The sequence below is a fragment of the Saimiri boliviensis genome, chromosome 12 (assembly GCF_048565385.1).
Source record: "Saimiri boliviensis isolate mSaiBol1 chromosome 12, mSaiBol1.pri, whole genome shotgun sequence".
Taxonomy (NCBI): domain Eukaryota; kingdom Metazoa; phylum Chordata; class Mammalia; order Primates; family Cebidae; genus Saimiri; species Saimiri boliviensis.
Genome location: NC_133460.1, coordinates 12,064,326 through 12,085,831, shown reverse-complemented (window position 1 = coordinate 12,085,831; position 21,506 = coordinate 12,064,326). Strand labels below are relative to the sequence as shown.

General features: G+C 52.1%; 1 protein-coding gene across 4 annotated transcripts; it reads right to left on the bottom strand.

The window, feature by feature from the left end:
- Positions 1–14,476: 14,476 nt before the first annotated feature.
- LAT (linker for activation of T cells) lies at positions 14,477–21,446 on the bottom strand. 4 transcript variants are annotated; one of them, XM_003930228.4, is made up of 12 exons: positions 20,536–21,446; positions 20,315–20,342; positions 20,178–20,212; positions 19,846–19,927; positions 19,643–19,707; positions 19,520–19,549; positions 19,369–19,432; positions 19,184–19,278; positions 15,734–15,796; positions 15,484–15,549; positions 15,304–15,390; positions 14,477–15,128 (listed from the first exon to the last, which is right to left on the bottom strand). In XM_003930228.4, exons 1-11 carry the CDS (start codon positions 20,633–20,635, stop codon positions 15,311–15,313), a joined length of 708 nt encoding a protein of 235 aa, XP_003930277.1. In that variant the 5' UTR covers positions 20,636–21,446; the 3' UTR covers positions 14,477–15,128; positions 15,304–15,310. The 4 variants fall into 4 exon arrangements, with proteins under 4 accessions (XP_003930277.1, XP_010339125.1, XP_010339123.1 ...); XM_010340823.3 differs by having other exon boundaries at positions 19,643–19,704; XM_010340821.3 differs by having other exon boundaries at positions 19,369–19,549.
- Between the last annotated feature and the right edge of the window lie 60 nt (positions 21,447–21,506).

Here is a 21,506-nt window from a genome sequence, read left to right as displayed (position 1 = left end):
ATCACTTTTTTTTTTTTTTTTTTTTTTTTTGAGCTGGAGTTTCAGTCTCCTTCCCCAGGCTGGAGTGCAATGGCGCGATCTCGGCCCACCGCAACGTCCGCCTCGTGGATTCAAGCGATTCTCCTGCCTCAGCCTCCCGAGTAGCTGGGATTACAGGTGCACACCACTATGCCCAGCTAATTTTTTTGTATTTTTAGTAGAGACGGGGTTTCACCATATAGACCAGGATGGTCTCGATCTCTTGACCTGGTGATCCACCCGCCTTGGCCTCCCAAAGTGCTGGGATTACAAGTGTGAGCCACCGCGCCCGGCCTTGATTTTATCCTGATAGTTCAGTCAGTCACCGCAGCCAACACTAACTCCCTTCGTCGCCTGTTGACTTAGAGGTAAGAGGAGCCCAAAGTGTCCAGGTGGCAATCCTAACTTTCAGTTTAATGGAATTGTTGTGTCTCCTGGTGGCACCATCCCCCCTTCTGGAACTAATACGTCTAGGCCAGCAGAACGATGTCACCGGAACAGGAAGCAAAAATTTTACCGGTGAGTCACTAGGAGCGATGGTGGGTGGTGCCACTTCCTCTTCCACCTCTTGATTCCTGGACTGGTGAATCCTGCCTATGGAGAAACAGTACTATATATTGGATGTACTGGATGCTGATTCAGAGCATATATAGACTTCTGGAGAACTTTGCCCCAGCCCTGCAAAGTATTGTCACCTAGTTGGTGCTGTCGTTGTGACTTCAAAAGGTCATTCCATCGTTCTATCAATCCAGCTGCTTCAGGGTGATGGAGAGCATGGTAAAACCAGTGAATTCCCTGAGCATGAGCCCAGTGCTGCACTCCTTTGGCCATAAAGTGAGTGCCTTGGTCAGAGGCAATGCTGTGTGGGACACCACGATGGTGGATGAGGCATTCCGTGAGTCCACCGATGGTAGTCTTGGCAGAAGCATTGGGTGCAGGATAGGCAAACCCATATCCAGAATAAGTGTCTATTCCAGTGAGAACAAACCTCTGCCCTTTCCATGATGGAAGAGGCCCACGGATCACCCTGTCCACTTGATTATTAAAATCCCCTCTGCTGAGGTCACCCATTGGTGAGCACTCATATGGGATTCAAATATCTTCACAGTTTTTGACCACTCAGCGTGGTCCATCCACATACCTCCTCCCCAAATTTCTTTTTTTTTTTTTTTTTTTTTTGAGACGGAGTTTCGCTCTTGTTACCCAGGCTGGAGTGCAATGGCGCGATCTCGGCTCACCGCAACCTCCGCCTCCTGGGTTCAAGCAATTCTCCTGCCTCAGCTTTTGTATTTTTAGTAGAGACGGGGTTTCACCATGATGACCAGGATGGTCTCGATCTCTCAACCTCGTGATCCACCCGCCTCGGCCTCCCAAAGTGCTGGGATTACAGGCTTGAGCCACCGCGCCCGGCTCCAAATTTCTTTATCACCAATTTTCCAATCTTGGTTCCTCTAAGCCCCTGACCATCCAGCAAAATCGCGGGCTACAGCCCATGAATCAGTACCTAATCACACATCCGGTCATTTCTCCTTCCAGGCAAAGTGCACAACCAGGCGCACTGCTCCAAGTCCTGCCCACTGGGAAGACTTCCCTTCACCGCCGTCCTTCAGGGATGTCCTAGAAAGGGGCTGTAGTGTGCAGCTGTCCACTTTCAGGTAGCGCCTGCATCGTGCAGAACCCACTGTCAACCAGGCCCTAGTCTTCTCTTCCTCTAGCAACTGATCATAGGGAGCTCCCCATGAGGCCATCGGTGCAGGCTGGCAAGAGAAGGCAGGGTGGCAGGAGTGGAGACCATGGACATTTGAGCCACATCCTCATGTAACTTACTTGTGCCTTCAGGACCTGCTGGAGCCTGATCATGTGTATACCACTTCCATTTGATGAGGGAATGCATCACCCACTTTACGGCTAGATGCGTCAGAAAGCACCCAGTTCATGATAGGCAGTTCAGGTGACTTGAGGACCCATAGTCAAACATTCAGTTTCCACCAAAGCCCAGTAACAGGCCAAGAGCTGTCTCTCAAAAGGAGAGTAGTTATCTGCAGAAGATGCCAGGGTGAGCCAGCCGGGCACCGAAGCTCACACCTGTAATCCCAGCACTTTGGGAAGCCGAGGTGGGTGGATCATAGGAGGTCAGGAGTTCAAGACCAGACTGGCCAACGTGTCAAAACCCCGTCTCTACTGAAAATACAAAAATTAGTCGGGCATAGTGGTGGGCACCTGTAATCCCAGCCTCTCGGGAGGCTGAGGCAGGAGAATCACGTGAACCCAGGAGGCGGGGGTTGCAGTGAGCTGAGATCGTGCCACTGCACTCCAGCCTGGGCGACAAAAACGAGACTCTGTCTCAAAAAACAAAAAAAAAGAAAAAGAAAAAGAAGATGCCAGGGCCTCGCTCCAAAATCCGAGATGCCTCCACTGTGATTCACCTACGGGGGCCTGCCAAAGCCTCCCAATGGCACCCCTAACTGCCACTGCCACCTCAAGCGCCATTGGATCTGCCGGCTCATATGGCCCAAGTGGCAGAGCAGCGTGGACCTGTTGCAGAGGCTTCTCCTGTTCTGGACCCCCCTCAAAACTGGCAGCCTTTCAGATCACTCAATAAATAGACCAGAGTAACACACCCAAATGAGGAATGTGTTGCCTCCAAAATCCAAACAGGCCACTAGGCACTGCACCTCTCTCTTGATTATAAGAGGGGCCAAATGCGGCAACTTATCCTTGATCCTAGGAGGAATATCTCAACCAGCCCCATCTCCCCACTGAAGCCCTAGACACTTTACTGAGGTAGAAGGTCCCTGAATTTTAGTTGGATTTGTTTCCCATCCCCTGGCACACAAATGTCTCACCAATACGTCCGGCGTGTTTGCTAATTCTTGCTCACTGGATCCAATCAGCATAATGTCATCAATATAATGGCCCAGCGTGATATCTTGTGGAAGGGAAAAGCCATCAAGCTCTCTCCAAATAAGATTATGACACAAAGCCAGAGGGTTGATATACCCCTGAGGTAGGACAGTGAAGGTATATTGCTGGCCTTGCCAGGTAAAGGCAATCTGTTTCTGATAGGCCTTATGGACAGGAATGGAGGAAAAGGCATTTGCCAAGTCAACAGTTGCATACCAGGTACCAGGAGATGTGTTTATTTGCTCAAGCAATGGAACCACATCTGTCTGGTACAGCCGCTGCAATTAGAGTCATCACTTGTTGAAGCTTACGATCATCCACTGTCCTTCTCCAAGATCCATCTGTCTTCTGCACAGGCCAAATAGGAGAGCTGAACAGGGATGTGATGGGAATCACCACCCCTGCATCTTTCAGAAGTGGTGAGTCCCTTGATGGTGGCACTAATCTCCACAGTGTCTCCAGGGATGCGACACTGTTTCGGATTTGCTATTTTTCTAGGTAGAGGCAGCTCCCACGGCTTCCATTTGGCCTTTTCCACCATAACAGCAGTCAGGGAACCAGTGTGGTGATTCTGCCAGCTACTAAGTATGTCTATGCCAATCATGCATTCCGGCACTGGGGAAATGACTGCAGGATGAGTCCGGGGACCCCTGGACCCACTGTAAGTCAGACCTGAGCTAAAACTCCATTAATTACCTGACCTCCATAAGCCCCTACTTTAACTGGAGGCCCGCATGACATTTTGGGTCCCTCGGAATCAATGTCAGCTCAGAGCCAGTGTCCAGTAGTTCCTGAAAAATCAATTACCTTGGTAAAAGCCCAGAGGTGGAGTCCTTCCTCAAGGAGACCCAGCCTCCCCTTCATTCAAGGGATTCTGGGGATTCTGGGTCTGTAAACTGGCTCAAGTCTGGAAATTGATTTTTTTTTTTTTTTTTTTTTTTGAGATGGAGTCTTGTCTCACTCTGTAGCCCAGGCTGAAGTACGGTGGTGTGATCTCGGCTCAATGCAACCTCTGCCTCCCGGGTCCTGGTTCAAGCAATTCTCCTACCTCAGCCTCCCATGTAGCTGGAATTACAGCCATGAGCCACCATGCCCAGCTAATTTTTGTATTTTTTAATAGATGTGGGGTTTCACCATGTTGGCCAATCTGGTCTTGAACTTCTGACCTCATGATCCGCCCACCTCAGCCTCCCAAAGTGCTGGGATTACAGGCGTAAGCCACCATGCCTGGCCTTTGGTTTGCCTTTTTGTTCTTTCTGCTACCACCAACTTCTAGCTAGTACACAGCCTCCTTCCTTTTACTAAGGAGGGAGGTTAAAAAAAAAACAAAAACAAACCATACACTCAAAAAAAAAAAAAATGCTTCCATAAGTAATTTTGGAACTGGCTGCGCGACCTTAAGCAAATAAGGTCGCTGAACCTGTTTCATTTTCCACATGATGGGGCTCCTCATATCTTATAGACAAGGATGTTGGGAGACTCAATGAAATAATGAGTGTGAGGCCAGTCACAGTGGCTCACACCTGTAATCCCAGCACTTTGGGAGGCCAAGGCAGGTAGATCACCTGAGGTCAGGAGTTCCAGACCAGCCTGGCCAACATGGTGAAACCCTGTCTCTACTAAAAATACAAAAAAAAAACACGTTGTGGTGGTGCATGTTTGTAGTCCCAGCTACTCTCTTGAACCCAGGAGGCAGAGATTGCAGTGAACTGAGATCATACCACTGCACTCTAGCCTGGGCAACAGAACGAGACTTTGTCCCAAAAAAAAAAAAAAAAAAAAAAAAATTAACAAGCTTAGAGAGGAGCTTGTTTCATTTTCCACATAATGAGTCTCGTCATACTTTATAGACAAGGTATGAGATTCAGTGAAATAATAAGTGTGAGGCCGGTCACAGTGGCTCACGCCTGTAATCCCAGCACTTTGGGAGGCCGAGACAGGAGGATCAGTTGAGGCCAGGAGTTCAAGACCAGCCTGGGCAACATAGTTAGACCCTGTCTCTACAAAAAAAAAAAAAAAAAAGAAAGAAAGAAAGAAAGAAAGAAAGAAAGAAAAATTATCTGGGCATGATGGCACACACCTGTAGTCTAGCTACTTGGGAAGCTGGGGTGGGAGGATTGCTTGAGCCCAGTTCAAGGCTGCAGTGAGCTATGATCATGCCACTGCACTCCAGCCTGGGTGACAGGGCAAGACTGTGTGTGTGTGTGTGTGTGTGTGTGTGTGTGTGTGTGTGTGTGTGTATTTGAGACAGAGTCTCAATCTGTCACTCAGGCTAGAGTGCAGAGGCATGATCTTGGCTCACAGCAACCTCCACCTCCTGGGTTCAAATGATTCTCCCGCCTCAACCTCCTGAGTAGCTGGAATTACAGGTGTCTGCCATCATGCCCAGCTAATTTTTGTATTTTTAATAGAGATAGGGTTTCACCATGTTGGCCAGGCTGGTCTCGAACTCCTGACCTCAGGTAATCTGCCTGACTCAGCCTCCCAAAGTACTGGGATTACAGGTGTGAGCCACTGCACCCAGCCTGAATATTTCTTTTTCTTTTTTCTTTTCTTTTTTTTTGAGACAGTTTCACTCGTGTTGCCCAGGCTGGAGTGCAATGGCGAGAACTGGGCTCACTGCAACCTCTGCCTCCCAGATTCAAGTGATTCTCCTGCCTTGGCCTCCCAAGGCCCTGGGATTAGAGGTGCCCACCACCATGCCCAGCTAATTTTTGTATTTTTAGTAGAGATAGGGTTTCACCACATTGGCCAGGCTGGTATTGAACTCCTGTTTCAGATGATACACCTGCCTTGGTCTCCTCCCAAAGCGCTGAGATTACAGTTGTGAGTCACTGCACCCAGCTTGAATATCTTCTTTTAAATTAGAATTATTAGTTAGTTTGGTTAGACCATAATAATTAGATTTTCTGGCTTTCAAAAATGTGGGTTGCAATAAGAGCAAACTATGCTTTTTTTACAGTTTTCAGTACAAAAAGGTGTTAATACAGAAACAATAAAGTTGACATTTGATTACCTTAAAAAAAAAAAAAAAAAAAAAAAGAATCCCTGGGTCCCTAAGGATTATATCAGCAGCCAGGGATGGCCTGATTGTGGTTGGAATGCAGTGGAAATAAGAGCATCTATGCTTATCATTTGGAAGCATTTTTCTACAAGTGACGGAAAATCTGGCTCAAATTGGCCTGGGTTCGGAGAGGGGCCTTTGATTGCTTCATCAAGGAGAAATGGCTCCCCGCACGTTGATGGGGTCGGACTCTCTTTTCATCCCTGACTCTGTGGTTCTCTGGTGCCTGCATCCTCAGGCTGGCCTCTCCAAGTGGAAGTCTGCAAACCTCCAGGCCTCTGTCCGCCCAGCTTGGCAGCCCCATTGGAAAAAGGGCTTCTCTTTACCATCAGCTCCACCAAAAGGCTCAGGAATATATCCGATTGGCCCGAATTGGGCTGTGTGCCCCGGTATCAGCCAATGATTGTGGCCAGGGATGTAAGGATTGGCCAATCCTGAGTCACATGCACAACCAAGAAGTTAGTTCCATCCCAGCCACAGAAACGTTTCCGAAAGGAAATCCAGACTGCGTCATTGGAAGGAGGGATGGGAGCTGGGAGGACAAAAATGAAAGGTGTCCTCAACAGGTGTCAAAAGGTGGGCTATAAAATGCTAATAATGATTTCTGGTGCAGTGGGTCATGCCTGTAATCCCAGCACTTTGGGAGGCTGAGCCGGGTGGATCATGAAGTCAAGCGATCCAGACCATCCTGGCCAACATGGTGAAACCTCATCTCTACTGAAAATATAAAAATTAGCTGGGTGTGGTGGTGCACGCCTGTAGCCCCAGCTGCTCGGGAGGCTGGGTCAGGAGAATTACTTGAACCTGAGAGGCAGAGTTTGCAGTGAGCCAAGATGGGGCCACGACACTCCAGCCTAGTGACAGAGCCAGACTTCAACTCAAAAAAAAAAAAAACCAAAAAATACAAGAATTAGCTGGGCATGGTGGCAGACGCCTCTAATCCCAGCTACTCAGGAGGCTGAGGCAGGAGAATCGCTTGAACTCAGGAGGCAGAGGTTGCAGTTAGGCAAGATTGCGCCATCGCATTCCAGCCTGGGCAACAGGAGTGAAACTCTGTCTCAAAAACATAAAAAATAACTTAAAAAAAAAGACTCCGAAGTCAGATAAATTAGGGAAATACCTGGTTAGGCAAAGAGAAATAAAGACATACATCACAGGATTCCTCAACGCCGTTGACTCTGCAAGGGTTTTTTTTTTTTTTTTTTTTTTTTGAGACGGAGTTTCGCTCTTGTTACCCAGGCTGGAGTGCAATGGCGCGATCTCGGCTCACCGCAACCTCCGCCTCCTGGGTTCAGGCAATTCTCCTGCCTCAGCCTCCTGAGTAGCTGGGATTACAGGCACGCGCCACCATGCCCAGCTAATTTTTTGTATTTCTAGTAGAGACGGGGTTTCGTCATGTTGACCAGGATGGTCTCGATCTCTTGACCTCGTGATCCACCTGCCTCGGCCTCCCAAAGTGCTGGGATTACAGGCTTGAGCCACCGCGCCCGGCTCGCAAGGGGGTTTTATGGTCAGCCGCAGTGGCTCACACCTGTAATCCCAGAACTTTGGGGATACTGAGGCAGGAAGACTACATGAACCCAGGAGTTCAAGACCAGCCTGGGCAATATGGCAAGACCTCATCTCTATAAAAAAATTTTGAGATAAATAAATAAAGAATGCTGCTTTTCTCAAAGTTTCCTGACTCTGAAGCCATTCTTGAGAAGCTTCTCACGGACTCATGGGCCCCACATGCATTTTGAGAAAAACTGCCTTCAACACCGCACTGAGCCGGAGTTATTGAAGTCGCCGTGGCTGCCTTGTGGGCAGCTGCCCTCCTCACCATGTCAGAGCCCCAGCTGCCATCCTCTGCTTCCTTTGCCCGAGAACTTGCCCTAGCTACTAGAGCCACTGTGCCCTTGTGAGTGGCAGTCCAGTAGTTCTGAAGAATTAGCACCACCCCCACCAACCCCAGGAGCGTCCCTCAACTAGTAACTTCCGGGAGACGAAGTATAAATACCCCAGCTCCCTCCTCCAAGCAGGAGGACTCAGCATCAGCCCCCAGTGCTCCCTGCAGGCCTGGGCTCTAGGTGCCCATGGTAGTACCTGGCTTTACAATGCACTCTCTGCTGGTGGCCTTCTATTTCCTGTTTCACTTCCCCACCCCTCACCAGTGTTTTCTGGGACCACGTCCCAAATAAACTACTTGCACTAAGACCCATGTCTCAAGGTCTGCTTCTGGGAGACCCCCAAATCGAGAGAGTTGTTATCACCTAATAGCTTTTATCAACATACAGATATCTCCCCCAAGCAATTCCAGAAAAACGCTCTTTCACTCTCTCTCACTTGTCACTAAAGCTACATTTTCTGTAACACCAGAGTTAAAGAAAAATCTGTATCTGGGCTGGGCATAATGGCGCACGCCTGTAATCCCAGCACTTTGGGAGGCCGAGGTGGGCCAATTACTAGGTCAGATTTACCATCCTGGCCAACATGGTGAAACTCTGTCTCCACTAAAAATACAAAAATTAACCAGGTGTGGTGACGGGCACCTGTAGTCCCAGCTTCTCAGGAGGCTGAGGCAGGAGAATTGCTTGAAACTGGAAGGCAGAGGTTGCAGTGAGCCGAGATCGCACCACTGCACTCCAGCCTGGGTGACAAGAGGGAAGCTCTCCACGTCAAAAAAAAAAAAAAAAAAAAAAAAAAAAGCCGGGCGCGGTGGCTCAAGCCTGTAATCCCAGCACTTTGGGAGGCCGAGGCAGGTGGATCACGAGGTCGAGAGATCGAGACCATCCTGGTCAACGTGGTGAAACCCCGTCTCTACTAAAAATACAAAAAATTAGCTGGGCATGGTGGCGCGTGCCTGTAATCCCAGCTACTCAGGAGGCTGAGGCAGGAGAATTGCCTGAACCCAGGAGGAGGAGGTTGAGGTGAGCCGAGATCGTGCCATTGCACTCCAGCCTGGGTAACAAGAGCGACACTCTGTCTCAAAAAAAAAAAAAAAAAGTTTTAAATATTAGCCAAGTGTAGTGGCACTCGCCTCCAGCCTCAGCTACTCAGGAGGCTGAAACAGGAGGATCACTTGAGCTCGGGAGTTTGAGGCTGCAGGGAGCTGTGATCTCCCCACTGCCTGGGTGACAGAGGGAGAGGGAAACGCTGTCTCAAGAAAGAAAAGAAAAAGGAAAGAAAGGAAAGGGGAAACGAAAGGAGGGAAGGGAAGAAAGGAAGTGAAGGGAAGTGAAAAAGAAGAGAAAAGAGAAGAAGGAGGGCAAGGGAGGGGAATCTCTTTCTGCTCACCAGCTTCCATCTGTAGGGAGTCTCCCCACTGACCACCCCAACGGGCCAAGAAATCCCAGCCCCAGTCCCAGAGATCTCATTGCCGTGGCTGCTCTGTTTGTCCCACCTGGTTCATTGGCTGATGAAAGCCAAGCCACATCCCCTGGAAACACAGTTGGGAAGCTGCTTAGCACCTCCAAGAAGGTCCCCACCCGCCCCACCAAGGCAAGGACCGGAGTCACTGTGGGCCCTCCCCGTGGGGCGCAGCACACCACGCTCCCGTGACTCCCAAACATCTCCTGATTCTGCCTCTCCTCTCCCTGGCCCACCCCCTTCGTCAGCCAGCCCAGGACCTGGTCTCAGATTATTCCAGCATGCATTATTCCACAGTCTGCCTGCCTGGAGTCTAACTGCCCTCACCATCCATCCTCCGCATGAACCAAGTCAGGGATATTTGGTAAAACCTAAATCTGATGTTATCCTCTGCTCCAAAGCCTCCAGGGCTCCTCGTGGGTCTCAGGATAAAGCATTTTTTTGTTTTTTTGAGACAGAGTCTCAACTGTGTCACCAGGCTGGAGTGCAGTGGTGCCATTTTGGCTCACACTAGCCTCTACCTCCCAGGTTCAAGCAAACCTCCTACCTCAGCCTCCCGAGCTCCCCTGTTAGCCGTGGGCCAACTGCGGGCCCACACAATCATGCCTGGTTAATTTTTGTATTTTTAGTAGAGATGGGGTTTCACTATGTTGGTCCGGCTGGTCTTCAACTCCTGACCTCGAGTGATGCACCTGCCTTAACCTCCCAAAGTGCTGGGATTACAAGTATGAGCCACTGTGCCTGGCCTAATTTTTAATTTATTGTTTATTTATTTCCTTTTTTGTCTTTTTTTGAGACAGAGTATCACTCTGTTGCCCAGGCTGGAGTGCAATGGCGTGATCTTGGCTCACTGCAACCTCCACCTCCCCGGTTCAAGTGATTCTCCTGCCTCGGCCTCCCGAGTAGCTGGGACTACCAGGTGCATGCCATCACACCCGGCTGATTTCTGTATTTTTTATAGAGATGGGTTTCGCCATATTGACCAGGCTGGTCTCGAACTCCTGACCTTGTGATCTGCCCACCTTGGGCTCTCAAAGTGCTGGGACTCCAGGTGTGAGCCACCACGCCCAGCCCACAGTTCCCTCATTTTATCTGCTGCTAAGCAGCCATCATCTGACTCCATTGCAACTTTCTCTTTGTTTTTGATGGAATTTCCCTCTTGCTGCCAAGGCTGGAGTGCAATGGCACAATCTTGGCTCACTGCAACCTCCACCTCCCAGGTTCAAGTGATTCTCCTGCCTCAGCCACCCAAGTAGCTGAGATTACAGGCATCCACCACCACACCCAGCTAACTTTTGGATTTTTAGTAGAGACGGGGTTTCACCATGTTGGCCGGGCTAGTCTTGAACTCCTGACCTTGGGTGATCTGCCCGCTTTGGCCTCCCAAATTGCTGAGATTACAGGTGTGAACCACCAAGCACAGCCTGGAGTTGTTCAAGGTTTATACCAGGGAATGTGTTAGGTAAAGGGAGATACCTAGCTTCAGCTTCACCAGATGTTGTTAGATTGGTTACACTAATAGCCCTTGTTGGTCAACTGTTCTTTGTCTATCAGCACAAAGGTGCCTCTGCTCGTGTCTATTTCATCCAAAGAGAAGGATTTAACTCCACCCGTTGATGGCCAGACTGTCCAATCCCCTTCCCAAACCCTCCCACCCTCATCTTCTCCAGCTGGGCATCTTCTAAGCTTCCCTATTTGGGGCAGCCAGCACTTTATACAAGAATCAGAATGAGGCCAGGCACAGTGGCTCATGCCTATAATCCCAATACTTTGGGAGGTTGAGGCGGGTGGATCACCTGAGGTCAGGAGTTCAAGACCAGCTTGGCCAACATGGCAAAACCCCATCTTTACTAAAAATACAAAAAATTAGCCATGCATGGTAGTGGGCACCTGCAATCCCAGCTACTTGGGAGGCTGAGGCAGGAGAATTGCTTTAACCCAGGAGACGGAGGCTGTAGTGAGCTGAGATCGCACCATTGCACTCCAGACTAGGCGACAAGAGTGAAACTCTGTCTCAAGAAAATCATCATCAACATCATCATCATCATCATCATCATCATCATCAGAGCAAGGAGGCTGCCAGTCAGAGCAGCAGTGACCTGGTGGGGCCAATGGCCACAGATCTAATCCCAGGTGTACCTCTTCAGCTGTGTGCCCTTGGGCAAGTTACTTCACCTCTCTGAGCCTGTGTTTCCTCCTCTGCATAATGGGGACACTAACCTGTAACTGACAACAGAGGGTTCATGACGATTGCACGAAATGAGCATGGCAATGCAGTGGGTGCTCCCAGAGGAGCCACTGTCACAGGCATGCACTACTGCACCTGGCTGACCCTGAATGGAGGCACTGTTACTATGACCCTTGAGTAGGCGATCGTCAGGGTGGTGGGGAAAATTGTAAGAAAGACACAAAGCTTTTTGGAAGGCTGAAGTTTTTGCAAAAGATTTGGGAGAGAAGTGTGGCCGAAGGCAGCCTAATCCTCTTACCTTGAGCTAATAGCAAAGAGCAGATAACAAGGGAATGTAGAGGAGTTTATCTAAATAGCTTGTTTACCTATTCCTCCAGAAACCGACCTTTGATCATACTAGTGCCGAACTGCTCTCTACTGGGGGGTGGGGTCGGCAATGTTAATTACCCACTAATGGTGTTTGCTTTAGACCTTTTCATTAAATCTGTTCGAAAATAAATACAAGCCTCTCCGGCATATGGGGGCTTCACAGCCAGACTCCATCTTCAGGATCTGTGAGCCAGGGATCCCCTGGCCACACTCACACAGGCAAAACATCTGTGTTTGTGTATTTCTATCATCCGTCACCCAGAGTCTGCCGGTCAGACTCAGCACCCTGGAGTCCACAGAGAACTGCCAACAACTTTGCATCTCAGAATGACTTTGGCTGTAGTGACAGAAGCCCCAAGTCAAGCTGACTGAAGACAAACTGTCATTTATCAGCCCACATAATGCTTCAGGTATGTCCAGATCCAAGTCTTTTTTTTTTTTTTTCTTTTTTTTTTTTTAAGTCTTGCTCTGTTGCTCAGACTGGAATGCAGTGGTGTGCATTCCACTGCAACCTCCACCTCCCAGGTTCAAGTGATTCTCCTGCCTCAGCACACCAGGTAGCTGGGATTACGGTGCCCACCACCACACCCAGCTAATTTTTGTGTTTTCGGTAGAGATGGGGTTTCTCCATGTTGGCCAGGCTGGTCTCAAACTCCTGACCTCAAGTGATCCATCCACCTCCAACTCCCAAAGTGCTGAGATTACAGGCAGGAGCTACCATACTCAGATCCAGGTTCCCAGCCCAGATCCAGGAATTTTAATGACACCGTTAGGAAGCTGGCTCTGCCCCTCTCCAGGCCACTCTCCTCCACGCAGGCTTCATTCTGAGCAGGCTCTCCAAGTGGTGGCTCGAGGCCTGCATCTATCCAGCTTAATCACCGCCCTGAGCAGATGGAGCTTCTGCCCAGCACTTCCTGCCCAGATCCCAAGACTGCTCCTCACTGGCCCAGGCAAGGTCACATGCCCATACCTGAGTCAATCGTGATGACCAGGAAAAAGATGGTGACCTTGGCCCACGTCTGGGTCATGTGTTCAACAATCTGCAGGCCAGGTGCAGCCACTGACTGTAAGTCCCAAGGAGACACTGAGTGCAGTGGCTCATGCCTGTAATCCCAGCACTTTGGGAGGCCAAAGCAGGAGGATCACTTGGGCTCAGGGGTTCAAGACCGGCCTGGGCAACATGGTGAGACCTCCATCTCTAAAAAAAAATAAAACATTAGCGAGGCGTGGTGGCATGGGTCTGTAGTCTCAGCCACTCAGGAAGCTGAGCTGAAAGGGTCACTTGAGCCCAGGAGTTCAAGGCTGCACTGAGCCATGATTGCACTATTGCTTTCCAGCCTGGGTGACAGAGCGAGACCTCATTTCCAAAAAAGAAAAAACAGGCTGGACGTGGTGGCTCACGCCTGTAATCCCAGCAATTTGGGAGGCTGAGGGAGGCAGATTACCTGAGGGCAGGAGTTTGAGACCAGCCTGGCCAACATGGTGAAACCCATCTCTAATAAAAATACAAAAATTAGCCAATGTCATAATGGGTGCCTGTAATCCCAGCTACTCGGGAGGCTGAGGCAGGATTCGCTTGAACCCAGGAGGTAGAGGTTGCAGTGAGCTGAGATCACACCACCTCCAGCTTGAGTGACAGAGAGAAACTCTTGTTTAAAAAAAAGAAAAAGAAAAAACAAACACACAATCTTTAAAACTGCATGGAAAGAAATTGGAAAAGGACTGAATCAGAGGAAAGCCAAGGTGAAATTCCCAAAATAAGGGGAAATGGAGCCTGGGTGCGGTGGCTCACACCTGTAATCCCAACACTTTCAGAGGCCAAGGTGGGTGGATCACAAGGTCAGGAGTTCAAGACCAGCCTGGCCAAGACAGTGAAACCCCAACTGTACTAAAAATAGAAAAATTAGCCAGGCGTAGTGGCAGATGCCTGTAATCCCAGCTACTCAGGAAGCTGAGGCAGTGAATGGCTTGAACCTGGGAGGCAGAGGTTGCAGTGAGCTGAGATCACACCACTGCACTCCAGCCTGCGTGACAGAGCGAGACTCTGTCTCAAAAAAAAAAAAAAAAAAAAAAAAAAAAAAAAAAGCCAGGCATGGTGGCTCATGCCTGATCACAGCATTCTGGGAGTTGGAGGCAGGCGGATCACGAGGTCAAGAGATCGAGACCACCCTGGCCAACATGGTGAAACCCCATCTCTCTACTAAAAATGCAAAAATTAGCTGGGTATGGTGGCACGCGCCTTAGTCCCAGCGGCTCGGGAGGCTAAGGCAGGAGAATCCCTTGAACCTGGGAGGTGGAGACTGCAGTAAGTCGAGATCATGCCACTGCACTCCAGGTGGGGGGCAGCGGATAGATCCCAGCCTAGTAAAAGCAACAGATGCGCCCCCCCCGCTACTCTCGCTCCTCAAGAAGGGGTTCATGGAACAGCAGCATCAGAATCACACCGGAGCGGCTCAGAAATGCAAAGTCTCAGGCCCATCCCAGGATACTGAGTCAGAACCCACCCTGCAGCAAGGTCTGCTGGTGAGTCACCCACACATCAAAGTCTCAAAAGTGCTGTGCTGCATAGTAACTTGTTCAGTTGCTTAGACAATTTTTTAAGTTTTGTTTTATTGAGAACCACAAAAGGTAAGAACTAAGTAAGAGAGTCCTCCCAGGTCATTGGGTCCAGTCCCGTGGTCTAAGGACGATGAAACCATTGTCACAGCCAGCAGCTGCCATGTCCTGGGACTGTCTCATGGAGTGATGCATCCTGAGCCCCAGCAGCGCCAGCCCAGGTCAGAAAGTCTCATTCAGAAGGCAGGTGTCCCAGCCAATGTCTGCTGTCACTCACAGCCGCTGGCTGAGCCCCCGTGGAGGATGGAGACCCACAGACATACACACACACACACACACACACACACACACACACACACAGATATCTCCAAATCTCTGACTCAGACTCCCACACGTGCACACACACAGACGCACACTCAACAAAGACACATACAGGCCTTTATTCTATTACACAGAGTATGGCTGGGGCCAGGGCAGGTCACTCAGGCTGTGTCAGAAGGTGCAGCGCGTTCGGGGGTCACAGGCCAAACCCCAAAGTGATAATAAGTTACAGGAGGGACTCTCAGCCTGTTGTCAGGCTGCAGCCAGGGCAGGATGCCAAGTGAGGACCCCAGAGCCACTTCCAGCTGCCCAGCTCAGCCCTCCCAGGCAAGCCTGGTTCCCGGACAGACTCGGCTTCCACTGAAATGCAACAGAGCAGGGAGGGATATGAATCAGGAGGCAGGCGGGGTCAGCAGGCACCCAGAAGCAGAGGGATAAGCTGGAGGTAACAGGCAGGAGTTAGGCAGGGGGTTCTGGAGGGAGGGAGTAGAGCCTGAGGGCCCAGGCTAGGGTGGGGACAGGACGGGCTTCTCACCAGACCCTCAGTTCAGCTCCTGCAGATTCTCGTAATCTGGAGCCCCCTCTTCCTCCACTTCCTCCGCCTCCTGGGAACTCAGGGTGGCTGTCGGGGAGGGGAGGTTGGTTTCCAGCTTGCAAGCCAGCCCCACAAGCTCAAGGCAGCTACCCCAGCGCCTGCCCCTCCCGCAGCACCCACCGGCCTCCGTCTTAGCCCCTCCGGGATGCAGCTCCTGGGACACATTCACATACTCCCGGCTGCCATCTGTGGGGACAGATCAGAAGGAGGGGTGGCCACGCAAAGGGGTCAGGAGGGTGAGAGAGCAGGGGGACCCCCAGACAGAGGGGGCAGAGGGTGTGGGTAACCCCAGGATGGGGTCTGGTCACACTGAGAGCGTGGTAGGGCAGTGGGGTGCATGGGCGGGCACGGGGGAGCACCGGTCACTCACCCAGAGATGCTTCTGCGCTCTCCCCGCTCTCCGGAACGTTCACGTAATCGTCAATGGACTCCACTGTGGGAAAGCCAGCCCCACCCCAGCACTATGACCAGAGACTCTTGGCCACGGGTTCCCAGAGAACCCCCAACCTCAGGCATGCAGAGCTCCCCAACAGCAGACACCAGAGGTTCCCCACACAGCTACCCCCATTAGCCCCACAGAATGGAGAGAAGGCACTCCAGGCTGGCAAGGACGGTGGGTGATGATGATGGTGATGGTGGCCTGGACAAGGGCGAGGGCCATGGAGAGGGAGAGAGGAGGTGCACGTGACCAGGACTGATGAGCGCTCAGGGAGGGTCAGGCCCCAGCACAGCCTCTAGGCTGGGGAGCAGAGATGGCGGCTCGGAGCAGTGGGAGTTTGGTGGCGTGTGTGGAGGGGACATGGCACCCTCAGCCCAGCGGGTGCCTCCTCCTCTCTGAACCTCCTGCCCACCCCCTGCCAGCCACTGCCCATGTCCCACCCCACGTCAGCCCCTTGTGGTGCCTGTCACCATCCATGTTATTTGGGGGGTTTTATTTTTTTTGAGACAGAGTCTCACTGTCACCTAGGCTGGAGTTTAGTGGCACGATCTCGGCTCACCACAACCTCTGCCTCCGGGTTCAAGTAATTCTCCCACTTCAGCCTCCTGAGTTGCTGGGATTACAGGTGTCCACCACCACATTCTGCTAATTTTTGTATTTTTAGTAGAGACGGGGTTTTGCCATGTTGGCCAGGCTGGTCTTGAACTCCTGACCTCAGGTGATCCACCCACCTTGGCCTTCCAAACTGCTGGGATTACAGACATGAGCCACTGTGCCTGGCCTATTTGGTTGTTTGTTTTGTTTTGTTTGCTTTTGTTTTTAGATAGAGTCTTGCTCTGTTGCCCAGGCTAGAGTGCAGTGGCATGATCTCGGCTCGCTACAACCTCCACCTCCTGGGTTCAAGTGATTCTCCTGCCTCAGCTTCCCAAGTAGCTGGGATTACAGGTGCATGCCACCAAGCCTGACTTAAGTTTGCATTTTTAGTAGAGACGGGTTTCATCATGTTGGCCAGACTGGTCTCTAACTCCTGATCTCAGATGATCCGCCCTCCTGGGCCTCCTAAAGTGCTGGGGTAACAGGTGTGAGCTACCGCACCCGGCCTGTTTGGTTCTTTTATGTGTTTCTTGTTTCTCCGTGCAAACGTGGACAAGGCGGGCTTCAGAAACAGACTGCCCTGGTCCAATCCCAGCTCCAGCACTAAGCAAGCACCTAACCTCAGCCCAGGGACCTCACCTCTCTGTGCATCAGTTTTCTTCTCTGTAAAATAGAGCCTGTCACACAGCAGTACTGTTAAACTGATAAACCCCGTGTCACACAAAGGGGACAGCTGGAGCACAGGAGGGCAAGGGCAGGAAGGTAGCCCCGGGGTGGTGAGGTTAGAGAGTGAACATGTCAGACTCAGCAAGGCATGCAGAAGGCCCTCAGTGAATGTTAGCTTTCTTTCTTTTTCTTCCTCTCTTCCTTTCTTTTCTTTCTTTCTCTTTCACTTTTTCTCTTTCTTCCTTTCTTTTTTCTCTCTTTCTCTTTCTTTCTTTTGATGGAGTCTTGCTCTGTCGCCAGGCTGCAGTGCAACGGCATGATCTCCCCTCACCACAGCTTCCACCTCCTGGGTTCAAGTGATTCTCCTGCCTTAGCCTCCAGAGTAGCTGGGATTACACGTGCACACCACCATGCCTAACTAATTTTTTGTATTTTTAGTAGAGACTGGGTTTCATCATATTGGCCAAACTGCTCTCAAACTCCTGACCTTGTGATCCGCCTGCCTCAGCCTCCCAAAATGTTGGGATTATAGGCGTAAGCCACCACGCCCAGCCTCTTTCTTTTTGTTTTTTTTTGTTTTAAAAAAAAACAAGGTCTCACTCTGTCGCCCAGGCTGGAGTGCAGTGGCACGATCTCGGCTCACTGCAATTTCTGCCTTCTGGGCTCAGGTGATCCGCACACCTCAGCCTCCTGAGCAGCTGGGACTACCGGCATGTGCCACCACGCTTGGCTAATTTTTTTAATTTTTTTTTTTTTGAGATGGAGTTTCGCTCTTGTTACCCAGGCTGGAGTGCAATGGCGCGGTCTCGGCTCACCGCAACCTCCGCCTCCTGGGTTCAGGCAATTCTCCTGCCTCAGCCTCCTGAGTAGCTGGGATTACAGGCAAGCGCCACCATGCCCAGCTAATTTTTTGTATTTTTAGTAGAGACGGGGTTTCACCATGTTGACCAGGATGGTCTCGATCTCTCGACCTCGTGATCCACCCGCCTCGGCCTCCCAAAGTGCTGGGATTACAGGCTTGAGCCACCGCGCCCGGCGATTTTTTAAATTTTTTGTGGAGATAAGGTTTCACCATATTGCTCAGGCTAGTCTTGAATTCCTGGACTCAAGCAATCCTCCCACCTCGGCCTCCCAAAGTGCTGGGATTACAGGAGTGAGCCACCACACCCAGCCAGCTATTTTATCAGAACAGTCTGCCTCCTTAACTGTTACATTCATAGCATTAGCCCAGTGGAGGGCACCGCAGTAAACGATGAATGAATGAATGAATGAATGAATGAAGTACTTGGACAGTCTGGAGTTCAGGAGAGAGCAAACTAGCAATCTGGATGGCAAACAAGGCCAGGGTGTAGAAGTGATAGCCCAGGACAAGTATATACAGAGAGAGCAAAGCAACAGAAAACTAAGGAATGCTGGACATTGAGGAAAGCCCAGAGGATGTGACCAGGCAGGATGAGACCAGAAGAAAGGGAGAAAAGCAGCTCAAAGGTAACAGGGCAGTGCAGGGAGCAGAAGAAAACACACACACACACACACACACACACACACACACACACACACACATACCAGCTTCTAATTAATATCCTTAGAGATGTATAAGATGGTATTGCCTCCATGAAACAAGAACAAGAGGCTATAAAAAAAGAACAGTAGAAAACAAGAAAGAGTTTCTGGATAGGATAAATGAAATTGCAGTGGAAGCATTGAAGAATAAAGTGAAGGAAATCTCCCAGATGATATAAGGGAAGGACAGAGAGGTAGGAAAGAGGAGAGAGAAAGTTAAGAAAATCAGAAGAACAGGCCTGGACATGGTGGCTCATGCCTGTAATCCCAGCACTTTGGGAGGCCGAGATGGGAGGATCACTTGAGCCCAGGAGTTCAAGGCCAGCCTGGGCAACATACCGAGACCCTGTCTTCTACAAAAAATTGTTTTAAATAAGCTAGGTGTGGTAGTATGCACCTGTGGTCTCAGCTACTGGGGAGGCTGAGGCTGACCGAGTAGCCTACTTGGGAGAATCACTGGAGCCCGGAAGTTCGAGGCTGTAGCAAACTACGATGGCACCACTGCACTCCAGCCTGTCCCTAAAATAATTAAAAAATAAAAACAAATGCCTGACTCACTGGAGAAGGCGCTGTCTCGAAGGCCAGGGGTGCTGAGCACTGGAGCTGGTGGGGCGGCAGTGCTAGCGGCCGGGGCACTGTCGGGAAGCACCTCCCTGAAAGGAAGAGAAACGGGCTGGTGAGCAAGGGGGACACCCAGCCTCAGCCCCCACCTCCCACCTCCCACCTCCCACCTGGCCACTCACAGGTAGCCCGGGTTGTGATAGTCATCCTCATCCTCGTCCTCATCCTCGTCCTCACAGGCTGGTTCTGGGGGTAACAACACAGGGGTCAGCCTAGCCGAGCACGGGCCCCAGCCTCCCCACCCAGCCCGGGCACCTCGGATCCCAGACGCACCCTCGTTCTCGTAGCTTGGCACACTGTTGGCTTCAGAGACAGGGTGAGAGGGAGACTGAGTCAGCTCAGGCCAGGCCGATCTTCTTCCCGGCCCCGGCCTCCTCAGCCCTTCCCCACACTTACCACCATCTGAGTCCCGCCGGGAAGATGGCGTCCGGTGGGAGCCCCCGGGGGGCTGTGGGGATCTTCTGGGAGTCAAATGTCAGGGGTCATGGCTGAGGTGGGGCTCAGGGGGCAAAGGCAGTTGCAAAAGGGAAAGGGGCTACCAATCCAAGAAAGTGAGGGGATGGAGGGGGGTTTGGAGGGGTAGGGGAGCAGCTACTCACGGGATGGGAAGCAGGTCTGGCTGGCTCAGGGGTGGGTAGGAGGTGACAGGTGGGTAGGTGGGTGGCCTGGGGGCGAGCGTGTCTGAGGACACAGAACCAAGTTGAAAAGAAGGACTCCAGATATCGTCAAGGCCTCAAAGAACAGACTAAGCTCCTGAAACCCCCGCACCTTGGACAGGCCTGGGGGTGCCATCTCCCCTCTCCCAGCTCAGGTCAAGGCCATGTGGGCAGCCCCAGGGTGGCAGGGGGAGGCTGAAGGAAGGTTCACACACACTCCTACGCCAGGGGACCCTCTCCCCAACACCGGAGGTAGGGACCCTCCATGTACTCACAAGGCCGTTTGATCTGGATGCCCCTTGGATACAAACTGGTAAAAAAGACACAGCTTAGGGATGGGGACGGGAGAGGCCCCAGTCCTATTCCACCGCAGGGTGTGGAGGGAGACCCAGGGCAGCCGGGGCAGACTCACCTATCTGAGGAGGTGCTGTCGTAGGAGCCTGGGAAAGAGAGGGCTGCTAAGGCAGGAACACGGGGTGCTGAGGGCAGAAGGTGCGGGGGGTCCAGGGGCTCTCAGAGACACTGGGATCGGGACGGAGGCAGGGCCAGAGCCAGGACAGACGCAGGGGCTGGGAGTGGGTGAGGATCCCGTCGCTGTGCCCCGGCCCCGGGCACCCCACCGTTCCCACTCACCTGGCAGCCTGTGGCAGTGCACACACAGCGCCATCAACACGGCTAGGATGGGCAGCAGCAGGAGGCCCAGCACGCAGGGGACCAAGACGGTCCCCTCCATCTGCAGGGGAGCTCGGAGCAGGCCGGCTTACCCCACAGGCACCTCAAGGGCAGAGCAAAGGCCAGGGGAGCACGGGGTGAGGACCGGGTGAGGACCGGGTGAGATCGGACCCAGCAGGGGGCAGGTAGGCAGCAGGTAGCGTGGGAGCACAGGAGGAGGCGGCGGTTCCCTCCCCGGGGCTCCCTGGATGGGTCCCCTCTTTTTCTGGACCAAGTGGGTGTCCAGCTGGCTGTGGGAAGTCTCTGCTCCCAGGGTGGTCAGACCAGGGCCCCGACTGAAGTTGGGGGACCCAGCCACCCGTGTCCTGGCCCTCCCTGCCCCTCCTCGGCGCCCGCCTCTCCCTGTGCCTGCCTGCCCGCCCGCCCGCCTGCGGCAGGAAGCTGTGGTGAGCACCGGGCGAGGGCAGGAAATCATCGAGCTCTCAGCCAGCTGTACCCGCCCCCTTCCCACTCCACCCCGCCAGTGGGGAGGGGGCAGGAGGAGGCCCGGGAGCCACCCCAGGCTCTCACCAGGGGTCTTTGGACCCCCAGGAATGGGACAGCCACCTGCCGGCTGACAGCCACGGCCTCCGCATCCCGGGCCTGGGGAGGCAGCAAGCGGGGAGGCCCTGACAGCAGGAATTCTGGGGTGCAGCAGGCAGAGCCCACCCCCACCTCAGCCAGGCCTGCGAGGCAAGGGGCAGGCTCCGGGGAAGCAGGGGCGTGACTCACGGTCACACCAAGCCAGCTCACTCAGAGAGCAGTCCCCGCTCTCAATCACCCAGCCCAGAAGAGCAGAGACTCACTCAGAGCCCCAAGGGGTGACCCACAGTCTTCGGGAGCCCTGGGGTGAAGACGGGACGCAAGATCAGAGGCCACCCAGAGAAAGACGA